The sequence below is a fragment of the Peromyscus californicus genome, unplaced genomic scaffold (assembly GCF_007827085.1).
Source record: "Peromyscus californicus insignis strain IS unplaced genomic scaffold, ASM782708v3 Scaffold_4__1_contigs__length_199733344, whole genome shotgun sequence".
NCBI classification, from domain to species: Eukaryota; Metazoa; Chordata; class Mammalia; order Rodentia; family Cricetidae; genus Peromyscus; species Peromyscus californicus.
This window is the reverse complement of record NW_026294562.1, coordinates 128,067,741-128,089,315: the sequence shown is the minus strand read 5'-3', so window position 1 is coordinate 128,089,315 and position 21,575 is coordinate 128,067,741. Positions and strand designations below refer to the sequence as shown.

Below are 21,575 nucleotides of genomic sequence, written 5' to 3'. Positions count from 1 at the left end.
GCCCACTGGGGTTCAGTGTTGCTTTGCTCTGCGCAGTCGGGGAGGGCAAGTCTGGAAGGTTTCTTTCCAAGTTGCTCTGCCAGTCCCGGAGCTTGCCCCCCAGCTCCCTTGTTTGCCTAAGTGGAGCTTGCAGGCTCCCTGGAAACTTGATTCTGAACAGCTGTTGAAGAGCCCTCTGAGTAAACAAACCCTCCACCTGGGGATGACATTCCAGAGCGGAAGAATTGAGAGAAAATGTTTTTATTTTGTAATACCCCCTCTTGTCTTTTTGTTGATCCTTTCTTCATTCTTGAGGATTTTACACATGTATGCTATGTGATCATATATATTCCCCGTTTCTCCTCTTCAACTCTCCTCGGATCTCCAGCATGATGTCCCCCTCCCATCTTCATGTCTCTCTCTCTTTTTTTTTTTTTTTTTTTTTTTGGTGTATGTGTGTATAACCTTTTAAGTCCAGCTAGTGCTGCCCCATATGTCCATGGGTGTGGAACCATCTACTGGAGCATGGGAATCCTATCAGTGCCCATATTTAAAAAAAGAATGAATCCCTCTACTACCAATAGCTTCCCAGTAAGGAGTGAGGCCTGGGAATCATCTATCACATCTATACTGGACTTTGGGCTCCATTGACCTTGTGCAGGTAGCCACAGCTGCTGTGAGTTTATGAATGTGATGGTCATCTATGTCTGGGACACAGAATTTTACAGCACTCCTCCACATCTTCTAGCTCTTACATTTTTTTTTCCCCTTCCATGGTATTCTTTGAGCCTTAGTTGGGGGTAGGGTGGGGTTGATCTAGATGCCCCATTTAGAACTGAGTACTCAGTCTCTTATTCTTAGTATTTTGACCAGTTATGTATCTCTCTGTTGACTGCTGCTCATTGCAAAAAGAACCTTTTCTGACCAAGATTGAGAACAACCCAGCTCTATGGATATGAACATAGGTATGTATGTAGGAGACACTTTGAAAACATGACCATTTAGCAAAATAACAGTAGCATGCTCTATGATTTCCCTAGTCACGTGCTTTTGGCTAGGTTTGTAGTGTCAGGTATGAAATCCCTCCTGTGGAGCAGGCCTCATAACCAATCAGAAAGTGGTTGGTTACCCCCATAACAGTCATGCCACTGTTACAAAATTGGGTGCATCTTGCCCGGCAGGCTGCTGTTGTAGCAAGCCGAGTCCAACTCTGGGTAAGACAGTTGATGTCTTTTCTCTCCCAGAAGCTTGTATAGCACCTTCCTGCATGATGACAGCTAGCCAGCAGGGAGGGGGTTTACTGCTGGTTCGAGATTGATTTCTCTATGTCCTGTAGTCAAAGTATGTGGTGTCTTCAGCAATAGAGTCTTACCACGGAGTAAGGTGGGTAATCAAAGACGATGACCGTCCTCTGTGTTGTTTTGGAGGTCTCTTGGGCCTCCTTGACCAATAACTCTGCTCAAAAGGAGAGCTGCAAATGGCTAGAAAATGCTTTTAAAAGTGTTCTACATCCTCAGCCATCTGGGAAGGTGTCTCAGGGTTTCTGTTGCTGTGAAGAAACACCATGACCACAGCAACTCTTATAAAGGAAACAAATTTAATTGGGGCTGGCTTACAGTTTCATGGGTTTAATTCATTATCATCATGGCGAGAAGCATGGCAGCATGCAGGCAGACATGGTACTGGAGAAGGAGCTGAGAGTTCTACATCTTGAACTCTGCTGTTGCCTGCAGAGGCAACAGGAAGTGAACTGTATCCCACACTGGGCATAGCTTGAGCATATATGAGATCCTGAAGCCCACCTCCACAGTGACACACTTCCTCCAACAAGACCACACCTCCTAACAGTACCACTCCCTATGGGCCAAGCACTCTAACACACGAGTCTATGCAGCCATTCAAACCACCACAGAAAGGCAAATTAAAACTACTTTAAGATTCCTTCTGTCTTAGTTAGGGTTACTACTGATGTGATAAAACACCATGTCCAAAAGCAGCTTGAGGTGGGATAGGGGAGGGGTTTATTTTGCTTATACTTCTCCATCACTGTTCATCATCAAAGGCAGTCAGGGCAGGAACCTGGAGGCAGGAACTGAAGCAAAATCCACTTACTGGCTTGTTCATCATGGCTTGCTCTGCCTGCTTTCTTATATAACCCTGGCCCTCCAGCCCAGGGCTGGCGCCACCTATCATGGTTTAGGCCCTCCCCTGTCAATCACTAAGAAAGTGCTGCAGGCATGGCTGCCTATAACCTGATCTTATGGATCTTTTTTCTCAATTGAGGTTCCCTCCTCTCAGATGACTCTAGCTCCTGTCAAGTTGACATAAAAACTGTCTGGCACACCGTTTCACCCCAGTCAGAATGGACATCCTCAGTTGTGTAAATGACAAAAGAAATACCAAAGTGGCTGTGGCAAAAGGGGAGCTTGGCAACCATTCTGGAAATCAGTTTGGATGTTTCTCAAAACACTAGAAACACAACTGCCATGTGACCCAGCGATACTGCTTTTTGAGCATGTGCCCAGTGGACTTAATGTCCTATCACAGAGGCACTTACACATAAGTGTTCATTGCTGTGACATTCACAATAGCTATGAAATGAAATCAACCTGGATGTCCATCAACAGATGAATACATAAGAAAAAATTGGAGTTTATACATACAATAGAATAATACTACTCAGCTATAATGAAGAAGCAAATCATGAAAATTTCAGGTAAATGGATAGAACTGGAAAATCATACTGAATGATGTGACTCAGGCCAAGAAAGACAAACACCTTACCTTCTCTCTCATATGCATAGCTTACCTTCAAATAGTGTGATTTGTGTTTAATTTGGAGCAAAAGTGGAAGCCAGGAAATGAGAAGGGTGCCTTTTGGGCTTGGGCACGTTCAAGGAAGGATGTAACAGATTGTAGGTAAAACAAAAGCAGAGGAGGAATACTGGGGCAGAGAGGCATAAGTAGGGAGGGCACAGGGCTATGGGAGAAGCCGGGGGGCAGAGGGGAGGGTATTCCAAAGGAAAAGTACATGAAAGCTCACACGGCACCCTACTATTTTCCAATGCAATTGAAAACAAAACAAAACAGAACAATTGAAGGGATAGTAGAATGCATGGGAAAGAAGAAGGAGGGGGAGTATCAGGGGTTAAAGGACTAATCATGGATGGGAGGGGCCATAAGGGGGAGGAAAAGATAGTGGTGGGTTAATCAAAGCCAAGGATGTATAAAAAAGCCTTGTGGAAATCCACTAGTTAGTAAGCTAATTTCTTTTTTTTTTTTTTTTTTTTTTTTTTTTGGTTTTTTGAGACAGGGTTTCTCTGTGTAGCTTTGCGCCTTTCCTGGAACTCACTTGGTAGCCCAGGCTGGCCTCGAACTCACAGAGATCCACCTACCTCTGCCTCCCGAGTGCTGGGATTAAGTAAGCTAATTTCAAAAAACAACTTAAAGAAAAAGTTAGAAAGGAATTACTATGCAAGGAAGGACACTGTTGCTCCCAGTATGCGTGGGTTATTACAGGAAAATCTCAGTACAAGGGAGATGGGAGAGTTCTGAGTGACTCCTGTGTCTTATTGGAAGTCAGTGGTAGAGGGCTCTGGAGATGCTCAGCATGTGAAGTGCTTGCTGGGCAAACACGAAGGCCTGAAGGTGTTTAGATCTTCAGCACTGAAGAAAACGTCTGGTGTGGTGGGCTGTACCTATAATCTCAATCCTGGGAGGGGTGGGTGGAGGCAGGTAGATCCTCAGAGCTCACTTACTAGCCAACCCTGTCTAGCTAATAGGTGAGCTCTAGGCTCACTGAAAGAGCTTGTGAATAAAGTGGAGAGTGATTGAGGAAGACACATGATGTTGACCTCCGGCCTCCATGGACACACACAGACACACACCAGATACAAAACACACACACACACACACACACACACACACACACACACACACACACACACGCCTCGAGTTTTGGTTCCAATGGAAGAGTGACATGTTGTCTCTGGACCTCACAGTCTCACAGGGGATATGCTCTTTACCTTTCTCTCAGGCCAGTGAGCTTGCTAACATCCCGGTGAAGAGCGGTTGCGTGCTCACCTTCTGGAAAACCTGCACTCGGATGTGCCTGAGCAGACAGTGTCAAGTTGTTGTCACCGCGGAGTGGCTCTTTAGGGCTTAAAAGGCTTGTAGCAAAATGGGACAGTTCCACTGGTTGTGGAAGCCTTTCCATGAAAACATCAAAAAATGCCCGAGGTGGCCTGTATTATAATGCTGGTTTACTTCAGTTCACGCTGTGCCTTCCTTTTGAGCGCCCTCTGGCATTAGGACTCTAGGTCATGTGGGACCGGAAACCTGCATGTTGGAGAGAGCAGCGCTGTAACGTTCAAAGCAGATTTAGGACTTGATCTCATTCCCTCTGGTCTCTCTTCCTCTCCCTCCTCAGCCTCCCTCTGTCAGGTGATAAGACCATCAAGGGCTAGTGAGCAGGGCACCTAGCGGTTGGCTCTGAGTGGTCCTGCCTTCCTCCTCTCTTCCCGCTATTGGTTGGCTAGAGGGTTGCTGTGTATTGACTGGCTCATGGTTAAGCCTGTGTGTCCACTCTTGGAGCTGGAGGTGTGGCCAGACGTGCAGGATGGAGTAGCCAAAGGGAGGTCAGTGGTGGATGCTGGCCTGCCTCAAAGCAGTGTGTGTCCCAGGGGAGTCTCACTTCGGCAAGAGTTTGTTCGAGGTTTGTCTGGATCCCCGTGAAGTAGGCATGGGTGAGTTGTGTGTGGTATTTTACTTGTCCGTTGGTTACATCTACAGTTGTGTTCAACGATACGGTCCACAAAGTGAAAGGAGGAATTCTGGGTAGTGAAGTCAAGGGGAGGTGAAGTCTTTCTCTCTCTCTCTGGTGTGTGTGTGTGTGTGTGTGTGTGTGTGTGTGTGTGTGTGTGTGTGTGTGGTGTGATGGGGCTCTTTGGTGGGAGTGGAAGGCTCTAGTGTATGTGGAGTGGTGGTTCCTGGTGACTTTCTGGGGATACCCGCATCAAGGCAACCTTTGGCCCTCTGTGGCAGGTAGGTGCTCACTGTCCTCTGAGACCTTCCTGAGCTGGTCTGAGTGTATGCTCTTGAGTCCCTCACTCTTCCTTCTTACATTTTTGGTTGTGAGCCTCACCTTTAACAGCTGAGCCATCTCTTGAGCCTTTCATTTTTCTTTTTTTCTTTCTTTTTTTTGTGTGTGGCATGTTTCAAACCCTAAGTACCATGTAAGGAGAAGGCAGCAGGGCAGTTCGGAGGTCCTTGGTCACTGGACCTTCAAACCCAACCCTACTTCCGATTAGCTGTGCGGCTATGGGCAAAATGACTTCCCTGGACCTCAGTTTCCTTACTTGGAAGACCGAATTACCAATGACATTGCTTTATAGATTATTTGGATGTGCCCATGGGAGCTGGGGACATGGTTTGGTAAGTAAAATGCCTGCCACAAAAGCATGAGAACCTAAGTTTGGATCCCCAGCAGCCACATACAAAGCCAGGTATAGAGCTGGAAATGTGGCTCAGGAGTTAAGAGCACTGGGTGCTCTTCCAGAGGGCTGGGGGTCAATTTCTAGCACCCACATGAAATAAAACAACAACAACAACAATAACAACAACAACAACAATAACAAAAACAATAATAAAAAGGTAGTTGAGCAGCTTGTGCCTGAAACCCGGTGCTGAAAGGGTAAAGACAACTGGATCCCTGGCCAACCAGTCTAGCCAATCAGTGAGTTTGAGGATGTGTGAGAGACCCTGTCTCAAAACATAAGGTGGAGGGACATAGAGGAAGATACAAACAGTGCACACACTGCCTCTTTACCCACGCATCCACATACACGTGCACACATACCACACACACAAATGCAAGAAGAGGGAGTTGCACATGTGTGAACACACTTGTAAGTTGCTTAGCATCATCGACACAAGCGCAGCTTCTAGGACTACGTTTCCAAGTTTCTCACATTCTCTCTTGCTGATGTAGGATGCTCTGGTTCCTTACTCCCAGGACAGTTAGACTCCAGGATCTGAAGGTCTGTGAAAAACATGGATCCATTCTATTTCTAAAATTTCTCGCTTCTGCTTGGTGCATAGCCGATAAAGGAAAGGTCCTCTTTGGAAGGAGTGTGAGACTCCTACTCTCTGCCCACTCTGTCCATACACTGCACGGTGTCCCTCTTATCAGTGGATGTCCTTTTCCATCGCATGACATGATGTGAGCTCTCCCCAGAATGGACCCAAGTGTATGGACTTTTCATGGGTCTCAGCTTTGATTAACATGCCTGGCAATGAGTCAGCAAGGCTTGTGCTTCCCTGGCAAAGGGTATTTTGTTTCAGAGGGTTGATTATTTGAAATGTAGTTTCTCTAGCTCATGTCAGAACTGGTGTTTGAAGTACACATGAGGACCCTTACTGATGGCCTTATGTACTAGTGAGAGCTCTCCACAGATGTAGCAGAGTGATCTCTCCTCTTGGTGTGTGTGTGTGTGTGTGTGTGTGTGTGTGTGTGTGTGTGTGTGTGTGTGTGTTTGAAAGAGAAAGGGAGGGAGAGAGAGGCCGGCCATACTTATAGAAAATTGCTTATAAAGATTTGATGGTATAGGTTCTGGTCTTTTTTTTAAAAAAAACTATTTATTTGTTGTGGATTTCATATCATGCATCTCGATCCCATTCATCTTCTTATCCCTTTGTATCTGTCCTCTGCCCTTGCAACCCCCCCCAATAAAATAAAATAAAACTTAAAAGGAAAAAAAGAAAAAGAAAAATCTCGTTATGGAAGCTATAGTATGATATGCAGTTTAGTCCATATATCTTTACTTGCAAATGTTCTTTGCAAAGAATCATTGGTCTCGTTCAAGGCTCTGCCTCTGGTTTCTGCTATACTATAGACACTGGGCCCTCACTGGGACTCTTCCTGGACGCTGCCCTGTGTGATGGAGATCCTGCAGCCCTTGGGACCCCCATCCCACCTGCCCCATGCTGCAGCAGATCATAGAGGGTGTGGATGTTGGGGTGGACCAACACATAACTCTAGTTCTGGGCCTGGGTATTTGCAGGGTTGGTCAGCCCACCATGTCATCTTCACCACCAGGGTGACCTTTACAGCACTGGCCCCCCCCCCCCCCCCCCCCCCAGCTAGTTCGCCCGATACAGCAAGAATCGAGGAGGCAGGGCCGGTTCTCCTGCTCTAATGCCCTTAGGGCCGGCTCACTGACATCTACATCACTAGCGTCAGCTCTACTGTGTTGCCCACTTGAGGCCACTCTCCTGAGTGCTGCAGCTGATGAGGGACAGGGACAGCTCTTTCACTCTCATGACCTCAGGGCCAGCTCTCCCAACTGCCATAGGCATGGTGGGAGGAGGGCATCTTTCCCTTGCTCATGCCACTGTATGGCGGATGATGGGGTGGGAACGGATCTCCCTCACTCATGTTCTTGGGCTGGCTCACCGGCGCATCAGTCAGCTCTACGGGGCTGCCCAGGGTGAGGTTCAGGGCTCGCTTTCCCGGGTGCTGCAGCTGGTAATGGGGAGGGTCAGCTCTGGGAGGGCATCTTTTCCTTGCCCTTGACACCACATGACAGATGAGGGGGCCCTGGGCAGTTCTCCCACCCTCACGCCCTCAGTCAAGGTGCAAGACCTGCATTCCTGAGTGCTGCCGTTGGTGAGGGGCAGGGCCGGCTCTTCTGCTCTCATGACCCAAGGGCCGGCTCTCCTGCCTGCTGCAGGTGGCAAGGGGTGAGGGGCAAGGGGGAATCTCTCCCTCGCCCACCTATGGCAGATGAGGGGCAGGGCCAGATCTCCCATGCTCACGTTCTCAGGGCTGGTGCTTCCGCACCCATGCTGACAGGCTCAGCTCTGTGTTGCTGCCCAGGTGAGGCGCAGGACCAGCTCTCCCATGCTCACGTTCTCAGCGCTGGTGCTTCCGCACCCATGCTGACAGGATCAGCTCTGCGTTGCTGCCCAGGTGAGGTGCAGGCCAGCTCTGTGCAGCCCTATTCGCTCAGCCTTCAGTGGTGTATCAGGAGCCACGTGGCAGACATCAACACAGACCACGGCTGCAGCAGGGCTACAGACCCAGACATGGGCCCTGGCAGCAGCCAAGGCCTGGACATCACCATGGCCCCTGGTGGCAAAGAGGCCACCCACCTCAGCCCGCTCCTCGCTGCTTCTACCTCTTCGGATCTGCCTCTCTATACAGGACATGAACCATTCTGCCTCCCTCTCTTCCATACCCCACCATGTATTTGTTCATGATAATAGTGCTTGACTGCCTGGCACCATGAGGTGCCTGGGGGCAGGCTTCCCTGGCAGGCAGGCATGTGGGTCTCCTCCTGCTCAGGCTTAATGGTGCTGGGCAGGGTTGTGTTTTCTCCATACTGCTCGGGTAGGCTGCCCTGGTCTTTTTTTTTTTTTTTTTTTTAATTTTTATTTCAGACGCATTGGAGTATTGCCTGCAATTATGTCTGTGTGAGGGTGTTGGTTCCCTTGGAACTGGAGTTACAGACAGTAGTGAGCTGCCTTGTGCCATGTGGGTGCTGGGAATTGAACCCAGGTCCTCTGGAGGTGGCAACCTGTGCTCTTAATCACTGAACCATTTCTCCAACCCCTTGGCTCTGGTCTGAATGCAGACATACTTAATGCTGAGAAGCAGCCATTGTTTCAGCGTGAGTCCAGAGACTATCTGGCTGGGTGGGGTAGTACCCATCTGTGGGTGGAGGCAGGAGGATGTGAGTCTTGAGGCAAGTTTGGGATACATAGCAACACTGCCTCAGAAGTCAATATAACAGAAGAAGTGAAGAAACAATCCCCCCCAACACCCCTCCTCCAACCTGATGTCCAATGGGTAGGAAGACTTCCCTTTAGTTCTCAAGGGAGAGCCTGCCTTTTGTTTCACTCAGGCCTTCCCCTGAGTGGGTGAGGCCCACCCATGTTGTGGAAGACAGTTGGCTTTATTTATGTAATTTTTAAAATGATTTATTTTTTTCATGTGCAATAGTCTTTTGCCTGAAAATATGTCTGTGTGAGGGTGTCGGATTCCCTGGAACTGGGGCTACAGACAGTTGTGAACTGCCATGTGGGTGCTGGGAATTGAATCCAGGTCCTCTGGAAGAGCAGCTGGTACTCTTAACCATTGAGCCGTCTTTCCAACCCTGACTTTATTTAATCTATCTACTTTAGATGCTACGTCCATTCAGAAATACCCGGGATAATGTGTGCCCATGTGTCTGGGTGTCCATAGCCCTTAATTTTATGCATAATGTTCCCTTGGTATCATCTTGGGGCTCATGATTCTTTTCTGAGTTTGTGTAGTTGAGAAGACGGATTTAAAACATCACAGGCCATGGAGGTCTCGAGGTTGGTGTTGTTTTCCTGAATCTTCCATGGGTAAATACAGAAGGCCTTGCTGGGCAGTGGTGGCACACACCTTTAACCCCAGCACTCAGGAGTCAGAGGCAGGAGGATTTCTGTGAGTTCCAAGCCAGCCTGGTCTACAGAGTGAGTTCCAGAGTGAGTGCACAGAGATCCTCCTCCCAGAGTCAGGAATGAATGGATATGCCACATTCCACATGCAACACTGAAGGTCATAGATCAGAGATTGCCTTTTGTAGAGTTCACGATACCTGGAGAAGACAGACAGAACTGTGACTCCTCAGCCTGAAGCCATTGGGGTATGGCCATTTTGAGGGTATACAGGTGGCTTTCTCAAGTCCTCAGGTTCAGGGAAATTTCCTTTTCTAAAAATCTCAGCTGCTTCTTCTTCCCAGGCCCGTGTCAGAGCAAACAGGGTGGGGAGCCTCACTGAATCTCAAAGCCAAGTGTACCCCCGGACAGCTGTGGATCATCTAGGGGGCCATGTTGGCTTGGCTTCTTGAGTAAGGTGTGGGGGTCTGCATGGACTGAGTCAGACCTTCATCCTGAGGGCTTAGAGCAAGGGTGGCCCTCCCCTGCCACCTGGTCTTGGATGGCTTGTGGAATTTAGAGCCATTGCTGAGCTTAAATTTCCCCTGTCTGGTACCGGAGCTGGAGCTGGCAGGGATGAAGAACCATTTAGAACAGAATGCAAAGATTGTCTTCCTTTTGGGTGTTGAAGGTGGAGAGAGAAGAATTTTGTTGGAGAGAATGTGGGACCAACAGTGTTGATCTGGTGAGCACCGTTGCTTCTGAGGAGCAGAGTCTACTCCCAGAGTCACTGGCAAGGTTGAGACAGATAGGACGACACAGTGCTGCCTGAGGGTATTGGGCTTGAAGTTAAGCAGTTTTAAGTACTATCGAGACTGTTAATGTTGTTACATAAGCACCATTTAGTGTTTACTTCTTCAAATTAAACTACTGCGGGGCAGCCCTGTTGTACCCTTAGAGGGCTGTCTGTCAGAATCTTCTCTTGTGCCTGGCTGCCTTGATCGAGGAACTGCTGGTGGAGTAGGCTCCTCCTGCCTCACCTCCTTTATTCTGAGTTAGGGTCTCAGGTAGCACAGGCTAATCTTCAACCTGTGTAGCTGAGGCTGACCTTGAAATCCTGATCCATCTGCCTCTGTTTCCCGAGTGTTGGGATTACACGGTATGCACTCCTATGCCTGGCTGGGGCAGCCTTCCCGTACATACACAGCCTGTCACCATGCTATCCCAGCTGCTTTGAACAAATTACAGTCCAGATGCCAGGAAGGCTGCTGCTGCTGAAGCCACAGAGCTCTGGTTCAGGAGGGCTTCCACCAGCCAAGACCATTCTGGGCGGCGTGACTAGTGTTTGGAAGACTCCACTCCAAGCAAGACAATCCTGGGTGGACTGTGGATGTTGCTGCCCACCCTGCAGCTAGTCTTACTCAGGATGGGAGGGGAAAGCTTTCCCCTCCCAGCCGGAAGTCTACAATTCCTCTGATGTGATTAGTTCCTAAGGATTGTCATCAGTAGTACGTGAGGACCAGTTGGCAGAATTATAACCCATGTACAAACATGCCATGCTTTCTTCTGCCTATGTCAGCAGGCTGTTTCCCCCTGCTTGGGGGGCTAGTCTGGGGTTTTGTCTCCTGTGTGCCTGCCTCACATTCCAACACCAGGCCCAGCAAAGGCTTCTTTCAAACCGTCTTTTATTGCCTGTCGGTGATCCATGTCATGGCTAGAGTGGGCTGGGCTGGTTGTACCTGTGCACTCTGAGGCAGCAAGAAGGCAGTTGTGGGATTCCAGAGGGTGGCCTGGAGTGGACACTATAGAAAACTGAGCTTACCGGGGAGTGAGGAGATATGAACCCCACTTTCCCTAAGAGCTGTTAAGGGTTAAAAGGGTTAAAAGATGACGGTCCCAACATCTGATACTCAGCTGTCGATTACCAGGCTGCTGCCAATCAAAGCTCAGAGCACCTACGTCCATAAATCTGTGACTTTGAAAGCTTGGGGCCATAGCCTCTAGTTCTCGGAGCCTATAGCTGTAAGCCAGTGGTTTTGCAAGGCCAGCCTATAAACCTCGGGCACTCAAGAACTCATTTATGACAAGGTGGCCAGGTATGTCCCTTTGGTGTAATGTTTTGCTGCCAGGCTTGGTATTTACTCCACTCGTCACCCTAATTGTCGAACCCAGGTAGCCACCTCTGTGCCCAGGAGTATCCCGGTGAGGACAGCTGGGAGAAAAAAAAAATCACTCTGCAGCATGGCTTCAGGTTGCCTCATTTTGTTGCTAGGTTCTCATTTGCCACGGTCTTCCTATTGTCTGTGCTGTTGCGTGACTTCTTGGGAGGAAGGACGCACAGACAAACACCTGTTCGCCCCAGATAGGGCCCCAACAACACACAGAAGGAATTATTTCATGTAAGCCTACTTTGGTGACCAGTGAACTTATCAGAGTTACTTACAGGAACGTGGGTGACTTAGAAGCAGCTGCACCGTGGAAGAGCCCAGTTCCACTGTGCACATCTGGAGGCAACACCACAGAAGCGTCCCCCTACCTCCAGCAACTGTTCGCTGCCTCTGCAATTTGGGGAAGGAACCTCACGAGGCTTTTAAGCTCTCTTGTAGCTTTTGAGTTTCCTCAAGCCTTCCTCCATCCCTGCTTAAGAAATGTTTCAATCTAGAGAAAACGGCCTCGGACCTGAAAGGCCTGGAGGGGCAGGTGCTATAGATCCACATAGGTTGATTTATGCTAGGGACACGGTGCTAAAATTTGCTATGTAAATGACATGACAGTTTGGTACGTCCTATTTTTGATAATTCATAGTAGGTAAGCCAAGAGCACGTTGCCGTTCCTAAGACATTTTTAGAGGACCTAAAAGTGAGGTTCTGCTTTGATGCTTTTTGAGAACTTGAGAGTTTCTCTTGGCAAGAGGTAAAAAGATCTGCCAGTGTCTTTGACAAGTGGTCTCAGGGGGAACAGCTTGCCATCTGCTGGAAGGCTCTTCAGTGTCCCACTTAGGATGTTTTGGATGGGCTGCTTTTTCATAGAGAGCATCCGATTTTCTGAAGAGGAGGCTGGCATAGACTACAAAGCACTGGGAACAGATCCAAGATCACAGAGGACCAGAGAGCATCAGTGGTCATCAGAAGAGGCCTTCCCTTAGGTGACGTCATGCATTTTCCAGACCCCCCTGGGAGATATTGCTGTCTTCATTCACGGAGTCCTATGCTAGGGGCTTGTGCCAGCTCTTTTCCTGTGACCCACAGTGTCCCTCTGCCATGCCATAGGTAACAGTGTAGCAGTATAACCCTCACCATGGAAACCATATTGACTCATTTTCACAAACCCTAATCTTAGGAGAGAGGCTGGGGCACGTGTGATTTCTGTATTTGTTATTATCAGCTCAAATGAATTTATGCCGAGAGTCTCCTGTATGCAGGCTTGTTAAGGGCATCAGTCTCCTCAGCGACCATCCCTCACCTTTGAGGAAGATCGCTGCTATCCTATTTTATTTATGAGGAAGCTGAGGGAACCTCACTTAAGTAGAGCTTGTCAGGACTTTGACCCAGATCCCATAGGGTGGCACCTGCACCCCCAGCCAGGCTGTCCCTCTCCTGTCCTCAGAGAATGATTTGATCTTTTGTTTACTGTGCAGTGTTTTGCATGAATTTTATCTGTTTTGAACTGTTGCATTTGAATAGTATTTCTCTGAGTTGTCGAGTTTTTGGTGCTCAGATAACTCTGCTTTGGGAAGATGGGAAAGGTTAGGAAGTTGGTAACTCACTCAGTCCTGTGGACACCTGCCCCTCCCACCTCCCACCTCCCCCCGCCCTGTGTGTGTGTGTGTGTGTGTGTGTGTGTGTGTGTGTGTGTGTGTGTGTGTGTGTATGTATGTATTTATCTATGGGGTGTGTGTATCTGTGGGGTAGTATATGTGTATCTGTGGGGGTATGTGCGTGTGTATGTGTGTATGTACATACCTGTCGGGTAAGTGTGTGCATTCACATGAGTGTCTGTTGTGGGTTTTTACTCAATTGCTTTCTAGTTTATAAGGCAGGGTTTCTTACTGAACTGGAAGCTTAGCTCTTGGGCTAGTCTAGCTAGCCACCTTGCTCCAGAGATTTCCTGTCTGGCTTCTGAGTGCTGAAATTTCAGGAGGGCCATTATACCCGTCTGGCATTTGAACTTTCTCTTGCGGCTGAGGGTGAGTGCTGGAGATTCAAACCCCAGTCTTCATGCTTGCAAAGGGCTGTCCCCTTAGCTCCCACTCTAGCTCTCAGCTTCTGGGGCCTTAACCGAGCTTTCTGGGCACAGCTGTAGCATCTGTCCAGAGGCAGTTGCAAGCATTGTCTGCAGATGTTAGGAAATGAACTTATTTCGGCGAGCTGCTCCATCTGTATGGAGGCTTGGCCTCATCAGCGTCGCTCACGGGCGTGGTCTCATGAGTGTGCTTCTCTTCCTCCAGGTTGGGAAAGAGGTTGAAGAAGACCCGCAAGTATGACATCATCACCACTCCTGCTGAGCGTGTGGAGATGGCCCCACTGAATGAGGAGGACGACGAGGACGAGGATGCCACAGTATTTGACATCAAGTATAGGTGTGGGCTGGGGGTAGAGGCTTCGGAGCTCCCAGGCTGGGTCGGGTAGGGTGGTTCAGCCACAATGTCCTCGTGCTCTTGTTAAGTGTTAGGCTGTGAGATGTTCTTATTGTGGTGGGACCTGTTCCTGTCACTACCTTGGTAGCAGTACCCAGGAATCCAGAGAGCAGGGCTGGTAAGTAAATGCTTGTGCTGAAAAAAAAGTCTGCATTATTATGGTTGCTTCTTGGCATATTAGTTTCACATTTGACTTTTATTTACTCTGTGTGTGTGTGTGTGTGTGTGTGTGTGTGTGTGTGTGTGTGTGAAAGAGAGAGAGAGAAAGAGAGAGAGAGAGAGAGAGAGAGAGAGAGAGAGAGAGAGAGAGAGAGATTGGTTTCTCTGTGTAGACTCGACTGTCCTAGAACTCACTCTGTAGACCAGGCTGGCCTTGAACTAAGAGATCCTCCTGCCTCTGCCTCCCAAGTTCTGGGATTAAAGGCATGCACCACCACCCCTGGCGCACTTAAATTTTATAAAGAACAATCACACATTGAAATGGGCTGATTCTAGATACCAGAGCAAGAAGAAACTCATGACCTGTATTTTGTCAGGGAAAGGGTGAAGTCAACTAGTAATATTCAGTCACACTACAAAATTATACATAGTGTTATTAATGATTGTATTGGTTTTATTGCTAAGCCATTTTGCCCAGCTCACAGTCAGAAACATAGAAACAAAACAGAAAATGATGTTATTGTAAAAGGTCGTCAGACTTGCATAACAAGCCCCTCTACTTCTACCAGGCCGTCTTGCCAGACCTCACTTTTTAGTTTTTATTTTTACTTTTTCTGTTTGAGACAGGGTCATATAACCTGGGCTGGCCTGGAACTTGCTGTGTAGAATTCATGGCATTTCTCTTGCCTTAGTCTCCTGAGTGTTGGAGTTACAGGTGTGCATCACCCTCCTGTGCTTCCAAGCTTTTCCTATGGCTCACAATAAAAAGGGTCGGAGTCCTTCTGCAGGCCTGTGGCACATTGTGCAACACGGACCCTTAATGGAGTGGGTCATATGTACTACTGATGTATATACACGTGCATGTATATGTGCCTGTACACGAGTGCGTGCCAGTCGGTGTATTCGGAGGCAGAGAACAACTTTCTGGAGTTGATTCTCTCCTTCTCTTATGTAGATTCTGGAAATCAAGCTCAGTTTGTCAGGCATGGCAGCAAGAGCCTGTACCCACTGAGCCATCTGTCAGCCCCTGTACTGTTTTTTGGTTCAGAACCACTACTAGAATCTTGTTCATATTAGGTGTGATCGTTAATATTGATTGTTAACTTGCCAGGCTCCAGAATCACCATGGGCGAACATTCACACACTAAAATCTCAATCTCTCTCTCTCTTTCTCTCTCCTACACACACACACACACACACACACACACACACACACACACACACACACACACACATATAGTGAGAACCTGTTTCAAGTAATTGGTATGGGAAGGACTTAAACAAGGTACTATAATATCTGTTTAGAAGTTCTGTCTAGAACGTGAGACAGGAAAGGGGTCTGTTCTTTGAGGGCCTGGATGCCAGTGTTGCTCTAGCCTAAAAGACATCCACACTTGTCTGGATTCTTCAGACTGGAACAAGTTCCCTTTCTGGGCTGATGGTCAGTTCTGGATTGGCTTGGATGCTAGTTCTGAAACTCACCAAGTGCCGAAACCAACTGGCGAGACTGAACCGCTTAGTAGATATTCAAGTAGTAGAAATACTTTTGTGTTTTGAAAGGCCAAGCCCCCCTTGCCATGGCCTGATGCAAAAGCGAGAATCAAGGATGAGAGAGAAACTATGTACCCCGACACTGGCATTTCCCAGACACCCACCTCTTGGCACCTGGTGATGTCTGATACAGGATCTGGGTTTGCTTCCTCCAGCCCCTTGGTGTCCCCCGTTTCTTCCAGGCAGAAACTCAGGACCCAGCAGATCCATTTGTATTAATCCTGTATTCTAAGTTGTTGGCTGTTGTGAGCCCTAGTCCCATGGGCTCAGTCTCCATGCTGAGTGTCTGCTCCTGGGCAGTCTGATTCTCTGTTGTCACTTTGGGGACAGCCTCAAAAACAGGTTCCTATATAAACTGTGGTCATTACGTCTGTGACGTCATCTCCGATAGCCTTATTTTAAATTTACTTGTGTATGTGTGTGGACATGCATGTGTGCACATGCATGTGTGCACATGAGCATGTAGGCACACGTGCTGTGGCATGTATGCGGAGGTGGTATGACAGTTTGCAGGAGTCAGTTCTCTCATTCCACCATGTGGGTCTGTTTGGTTTACATGAGAATGGCCCTCACAGGCTCATGTGTGTGAATGCTTGGTCCTCAGTTGGTGGAACTGTTCGGGAAGGATGAGGAGGTGTGGCCTTGCTGGAGGAGGTATGTCATTTGGGGTCAGCTTTGAGGTTTCAAAAGTCCATACCGGGCCCTGTCAGCCCTCTCTCTGCCTCGTGCTTGTGGATCAGAAGCGATGGTAGCAACCTCGCTGTCTTACTCCTGGTCTTAAAGGGTATGCCTTCAGTATTTGACCACTGAGTGAGGTTTGCTGTTGGGTTGCTACATGGAGTTTTCTTCTATCTCTCTGTGTTACCTTTGAATTTTGTTCCTTTCTCCAGCTCTGTTGAGCAGGACATACCTTTTCCTTTAACTCGTTATGGTAGTGAATCTATATATTCATGAAATTTCTAATATACAGTCAGTTCAGGATTCTGGAGTTAAAAACTAGGTCTTGTGTTACCTTACTATGTGTATTGTATTGCACAAGGCTTCCTTTCTCCCTAGGAAATGGTGACTGGCCTGTTGTTTTTCTGCTCTGTTACTGGTCTGTTTGTCAGGCTCTGGTGAAAGTTATGCTGGCCTCATAAAATGAGGAGGGCGTGTTTCCTTATTTTCCTTCTCTGGACAAGTTGGAATCAGATTGGAACCCTTTGTTTCCTAAGGGTTTTAGTAGAGCATGAGAAAAACTGGCTGCACCTGAGACAGTCCGAGTGCTGGTTTTAGGATCAGTGACATTCAGCTTCTTGAATAGTTCCAAGAATATTCAGTCTTTATTTCTTCCTGGGTCAGTTTTGATCAGGAGTAGTTTTGGGGCATTTTGTCCATTTCTGTTCAAGTTTACAAACTGTTTTTGTATGGTTGTTCCCAACGTTCTTCTTCTTTTTTAATCTTGTAAACATTTGTAATATGAGTAGCTGTGATCTTTCTTTTCTTTTTTGAAAGACAGGGTCTTTGTGTAGACCTGGCTGGTCTGGAACTCCTTATGTAGACCAGGCTGTCCTTGAACTTACAGAGATCTGCCTACTTTTGCCTCCCAAATGCTGGGATTAAATGTGTGTGCCACCGTGCCTGGCTCTTTTGCATTATTATTTAATATTTAATATTTTTTTTATATTTTTCCCCTTGCTCAGTCTTGCAGGAAGTTTCATTTTATCACTCTGCATGAAGAATCACCTTTGGGCTTCTTTGCTACCCTCTGTGATGATCAGTTTTCAGTTGGTGTCTGCATCTCATCTGTCTTAGTTAGGGTTTCTATTGCTGTGAAGAAACATGACCAAAAAGCAAGTTGGGGAGGTGTAGCTGAAGTTTTTTCCAGTCCTGCCCAGCCCCATGGACCCCGTAGCTGCTCAGACCCAAGTAAACACACAGAGGCTTATATTATTTACAAACTGTATGACCATTAGCTCAAGCTTATTTCTGACTAGCTCTTACATTTAAACTAACCCATAATTCTTTTTTTTTGTTTAGCTGTGTGACTTGGTACCTTTTCTCAGTTCTGCCTTCACATCTTGCTTCCTCTGTGTCTGGCTGGTGACTCCTGACTCAGCTTTCCTCTTCCCAGAATTCCCCTCTCTGCTTATCCCGCCTATGCTATACTTCCTGCCTGGCTACTGGCCAATCAGTGTTTTATTTATCAACCAAATCAGAGCAACACACATTCACAGCATACAGAAAGACATCCCCAGCACTTCCCCTTTTCTTTTTTTTTTCCAAAAAGGAAGGTTTTAACTTTAACATAGTAAAATTACATATAATAAAACCATAATCAAGCAAGAATTACAGTTATACTATCTAGTCTATTTGTGTTTGGCAAAATTAAAGAAAATATTCTATCTATCCTATATTTGTGAGTCTAAAGTTTTATATCTGTCTTATCTTTTATCATAACCAAGGAAAACCATAATTATAACTATCTAGTCTTCAACTACATCAAAGACCTCAGAAGGATATAATATTGCCTGAGAAATGGGAGAAGGATGCAAGCAACTTTTGGGAGTCTTGTGAGAGTAGACAGAGACAGCTGGCAGCCTGGACAGTCATCTAATGTTTCTCAGCATCATTTCAATCTTCTATCTTAGCTAGAACATATTAAGTATTAGATTCAGGTTCTTCAGGATAGAGTACCTTTTGGAATGATCTCTGTAATGTGTCATTTAGCCATTCTCCAGACTTCTCTGGATTTTAGTATGTGTCTCTTGTTTGATATTGTTTGTATTGGTTGTAATTCCATATTGTCTAGGTCATTATCCCTTATTCCTCCTGGACAATATTTGATATTCATTCCTATTGTATATAGTTTTGTATTAGGTTAGAACTTTCTTATTTAGACAAAAGGGGGAGATGTAGTGGGTAGCTGTTCCAGCTTTGACCTGGAAGTACTACCCCCATTGAGGCTTCCGGTAATGGTCATACCTACGAGGAGGGCCTGATCCAGATGTACCGCTTTCTTGGTTCCTGGATCCTGGATGCTGGAGGTAGACCAAGCAGAGTTCTCCAGAGAACACCGCTGGACAACACTACACCTTTCCCAGACCCTGTAACCTATCCCTTCACTTGTAAGTTACCCCACAAAATAAACCTCCCTTTTAACTACATGGAGTTTCCTTAATACTTCCACCAATAGGGAGCGTTTATTTGGCTTACACTTCCACATTGCTGTTTGCCACTGAAGGAAGTCAGGGCAGGAACTCAAACAGGTCAGATCCTGGAGGTAGGAGCTGATGTTGAGACCTTGGAGGGCTGCCGCTTCCCCTGGCTTGTTCAGCCTGCCTTCTTACAGAACCCAGGACCATAAGCCCAGGGGTGGCACCACCCACCATGGGCTGGGCCCTCTCCTATTAATCACTAAGAAAATGTCTTTCAGCTGGATCTCATGGAAGCATTTCCTCAAGTGAGGCTCCTTCCTCTCTTGATGACTCTAGCTTGTGTCAAGTTGACATACAAAACCAGCCAGGACACCATCCCTCAGTTTTCTTTCAGCGGATTCTATTTCTGCTGCTTCTTCCACTGAATACGTAGCCCATTCAGTCATTGTCAGACTTCCCAGCTGGAATCCCTATTTGTTCTGTGGCAGCCTGTGTCAGAGCCTCCCACAGACATTCAGGACTGTTGCCGGGCCCTGTCCTGCCCTGCCTTGTGTCCTGAAGAACTGAACTTCAGGGAGCTCCCCGTAAAAGCTCCTGCTGTTTGTGGTTGAAGTGAATTGAGGATGTGAATGAACTTGGAGGTGAGTCAGTCAGACACAAGGCCATGCCGGTCCAGAGAAGACTGACCGCTGGGAGGCTATAGCTTTTCCTGATGTACAGGTTTTTATAGGGACTGCAGATGAGAAGTGGGGGGGGGGGGGGATGAATTTGCTGTCATCTCACTACTTAGCAGTAGCCACTCGAGTGTGTGTGAGTACACGTCTGTGGGGATTTCTTTTTCTTTTGAAATAGGCCCATGTTACAAAGGCTGATTTGGGGCACTCGTTCCCCTGAATGGCGTATTGTGAACAGCTTTTTATGTCAATGAGTATGAAAGAATGGAGGTCTTTGAGGTCACCTTTCTGTTTCATGGAGTGTTTTTTGAGGACTTGTCTGTACACTGATAACCTATTATAGGGGTCTTGTTTTTCCTGTCCACCAAATGTTCCTGGTTCTCTCCAGGAAGCGCACGCATTGAAATCGGATGTGAATGAATCATGGCTAAAGGTTGTTTTATGATGGAGTGGAGAGAGGACCATCATGTGCTTGGCACCAGGGTAGGGAGGTGGGTCGGATGCCTCTTATTGTCTGTGTAACTTTCTGATCCTATCTTGTGACTTGGGAGCCCCGGTGGGTCATCAGCCAGGCTTGCTTTTCCCCAGGTTTCCAGTCATGTAGAGAAGAGGTCACAGGCCAGGGAGGCTTCTGTGGACAGCACCCCCCACCCCAATGCTGCTGGCTATTAAACCTAGGATCTCAGGCAAGCTAGCCAAGCACTCCACCACTGAGCTACACCCGGCTCAGCCGCCGCCTTTGTATGTTTCATACAGCTGGGATGCTTTGATTTGGGGAAAATAACTACACGGAGTACGGGAGAGCCCTGGAGTTTTGGAATGGTTCCACATTTCAGGAGGTGGATTTCACTTGTGTTTTGTGCCCGGTTGGTCTGGTACACAGTTGCGGCCAGTGTTTTGGGTCTCTGCAGATCCCTCGTTTATTACGGAGACTTTTGTTTCGCCCCCTAGGCATCCCTGGAGGACAGGCACACACGAGCTCTCCTGGTTGTACCGCAGGCAGCCTGGCAGCCGTGTTGACGAATGCAGCCCAAGGTATCCAGCTGCTGGGGAAAAAAACCCTCCCAAGGTACCAGGCTGCTGCTGTCCCTGCCAGTCCTGCCTCCTGCTGAGATGGGCTTCCTGTGTGTGGAAACAGTGTGGCTCCTCCAGGGTGTGGACCAACATTCTAAGCAGGCTTACTTGCCCCCATTTTGTGGCTAGAGCTTCCAGTAGGGATATTGGATATCAACGACATGACCATGGCAAAGGAGACTGTGTCTACTCTATTCTCCATAGTCAGACCCCTGGAGAGCGAGTAGGTACGAAGCGGAAGCAGAGCTGCCCCCCCTCCCCCATCCAAGGTTGAGGTCTGCACTCAGTGCTTCTTCAATGAAGGTGTTATTACCTTTCCAGTGGCAATGTCTTATGGCTGCATTTCCTTCTTAAGGAGCTTGGGAATGGTTGGGTTCTGGAGGCTCCTCTGTCTGCCTCACGTCCCCAGGGTTTAGTTTTGTTGTGAAAGGAGCTGATGGCGAGGAACCTCTCAGAGAGCTGGGGTTCGCCTTTGCTCTGCAGCTCTCCTGGGTATACGTGTGGCTGATTCTTCCTACAGGTATGAGGTGTAAGCAGCTCATGGGATGAAGGTATAGGACCTGCCAGAGGTTACGTGCAGGTGCTTCTGGGACCTCTGTGAGATGAGGGGCCACCTGGCGACTGTACTTGAGCACCCAGGCAGGTGACAGTGCCACGTGTTGGGTGATCAGTGTGTCCCTGTGCTGTGCTGTTGCTCACCGGCTCTTGCTGGGGTCAGCAAGCCACTGTCACTGGCTGTCATTTGTAGACGTTTGATGTAGCTGTGGAAATTGCTCTCTACTCCGGCCTGATTCTTAGTTTGGTCTCTGAAACCATCACCAGTCCTTAAATTCTATTATGCTTTTGTTTTTCATGGATTATGTAAGGTCCATAATCCAATGCTAAAGAAGCAGCTTTCATGGGTCTGTTTCCCCCCTTTCCTAAGCTCCTCTGACGAAGCTGGTAAATATTTTACTCAAG

General features: G+C 47.7%; 1 protein-coding gene across 1 annotated transcript in view; it reads left to right on the top strand.

Moving 5' to 3' along the window:
• The window catches only part of Fam174b (family with sequence similarity 174 member B), a 43,660-nt gene that overhangs the window by 18,751 nt on the left and 3,334 nt on the right, over positions 1-21,575 (top strand). The window contains exon 2 of the mRNA XM_052713817.1: positions 13,832-13,963. Coding sequence (XP_052569777.1) covers positions 13,832-13,963 — 132 coding nt within the window. The remainder of the gene's footprint in view (positions 1-13,831; positions 13,964-21,575) is intronic.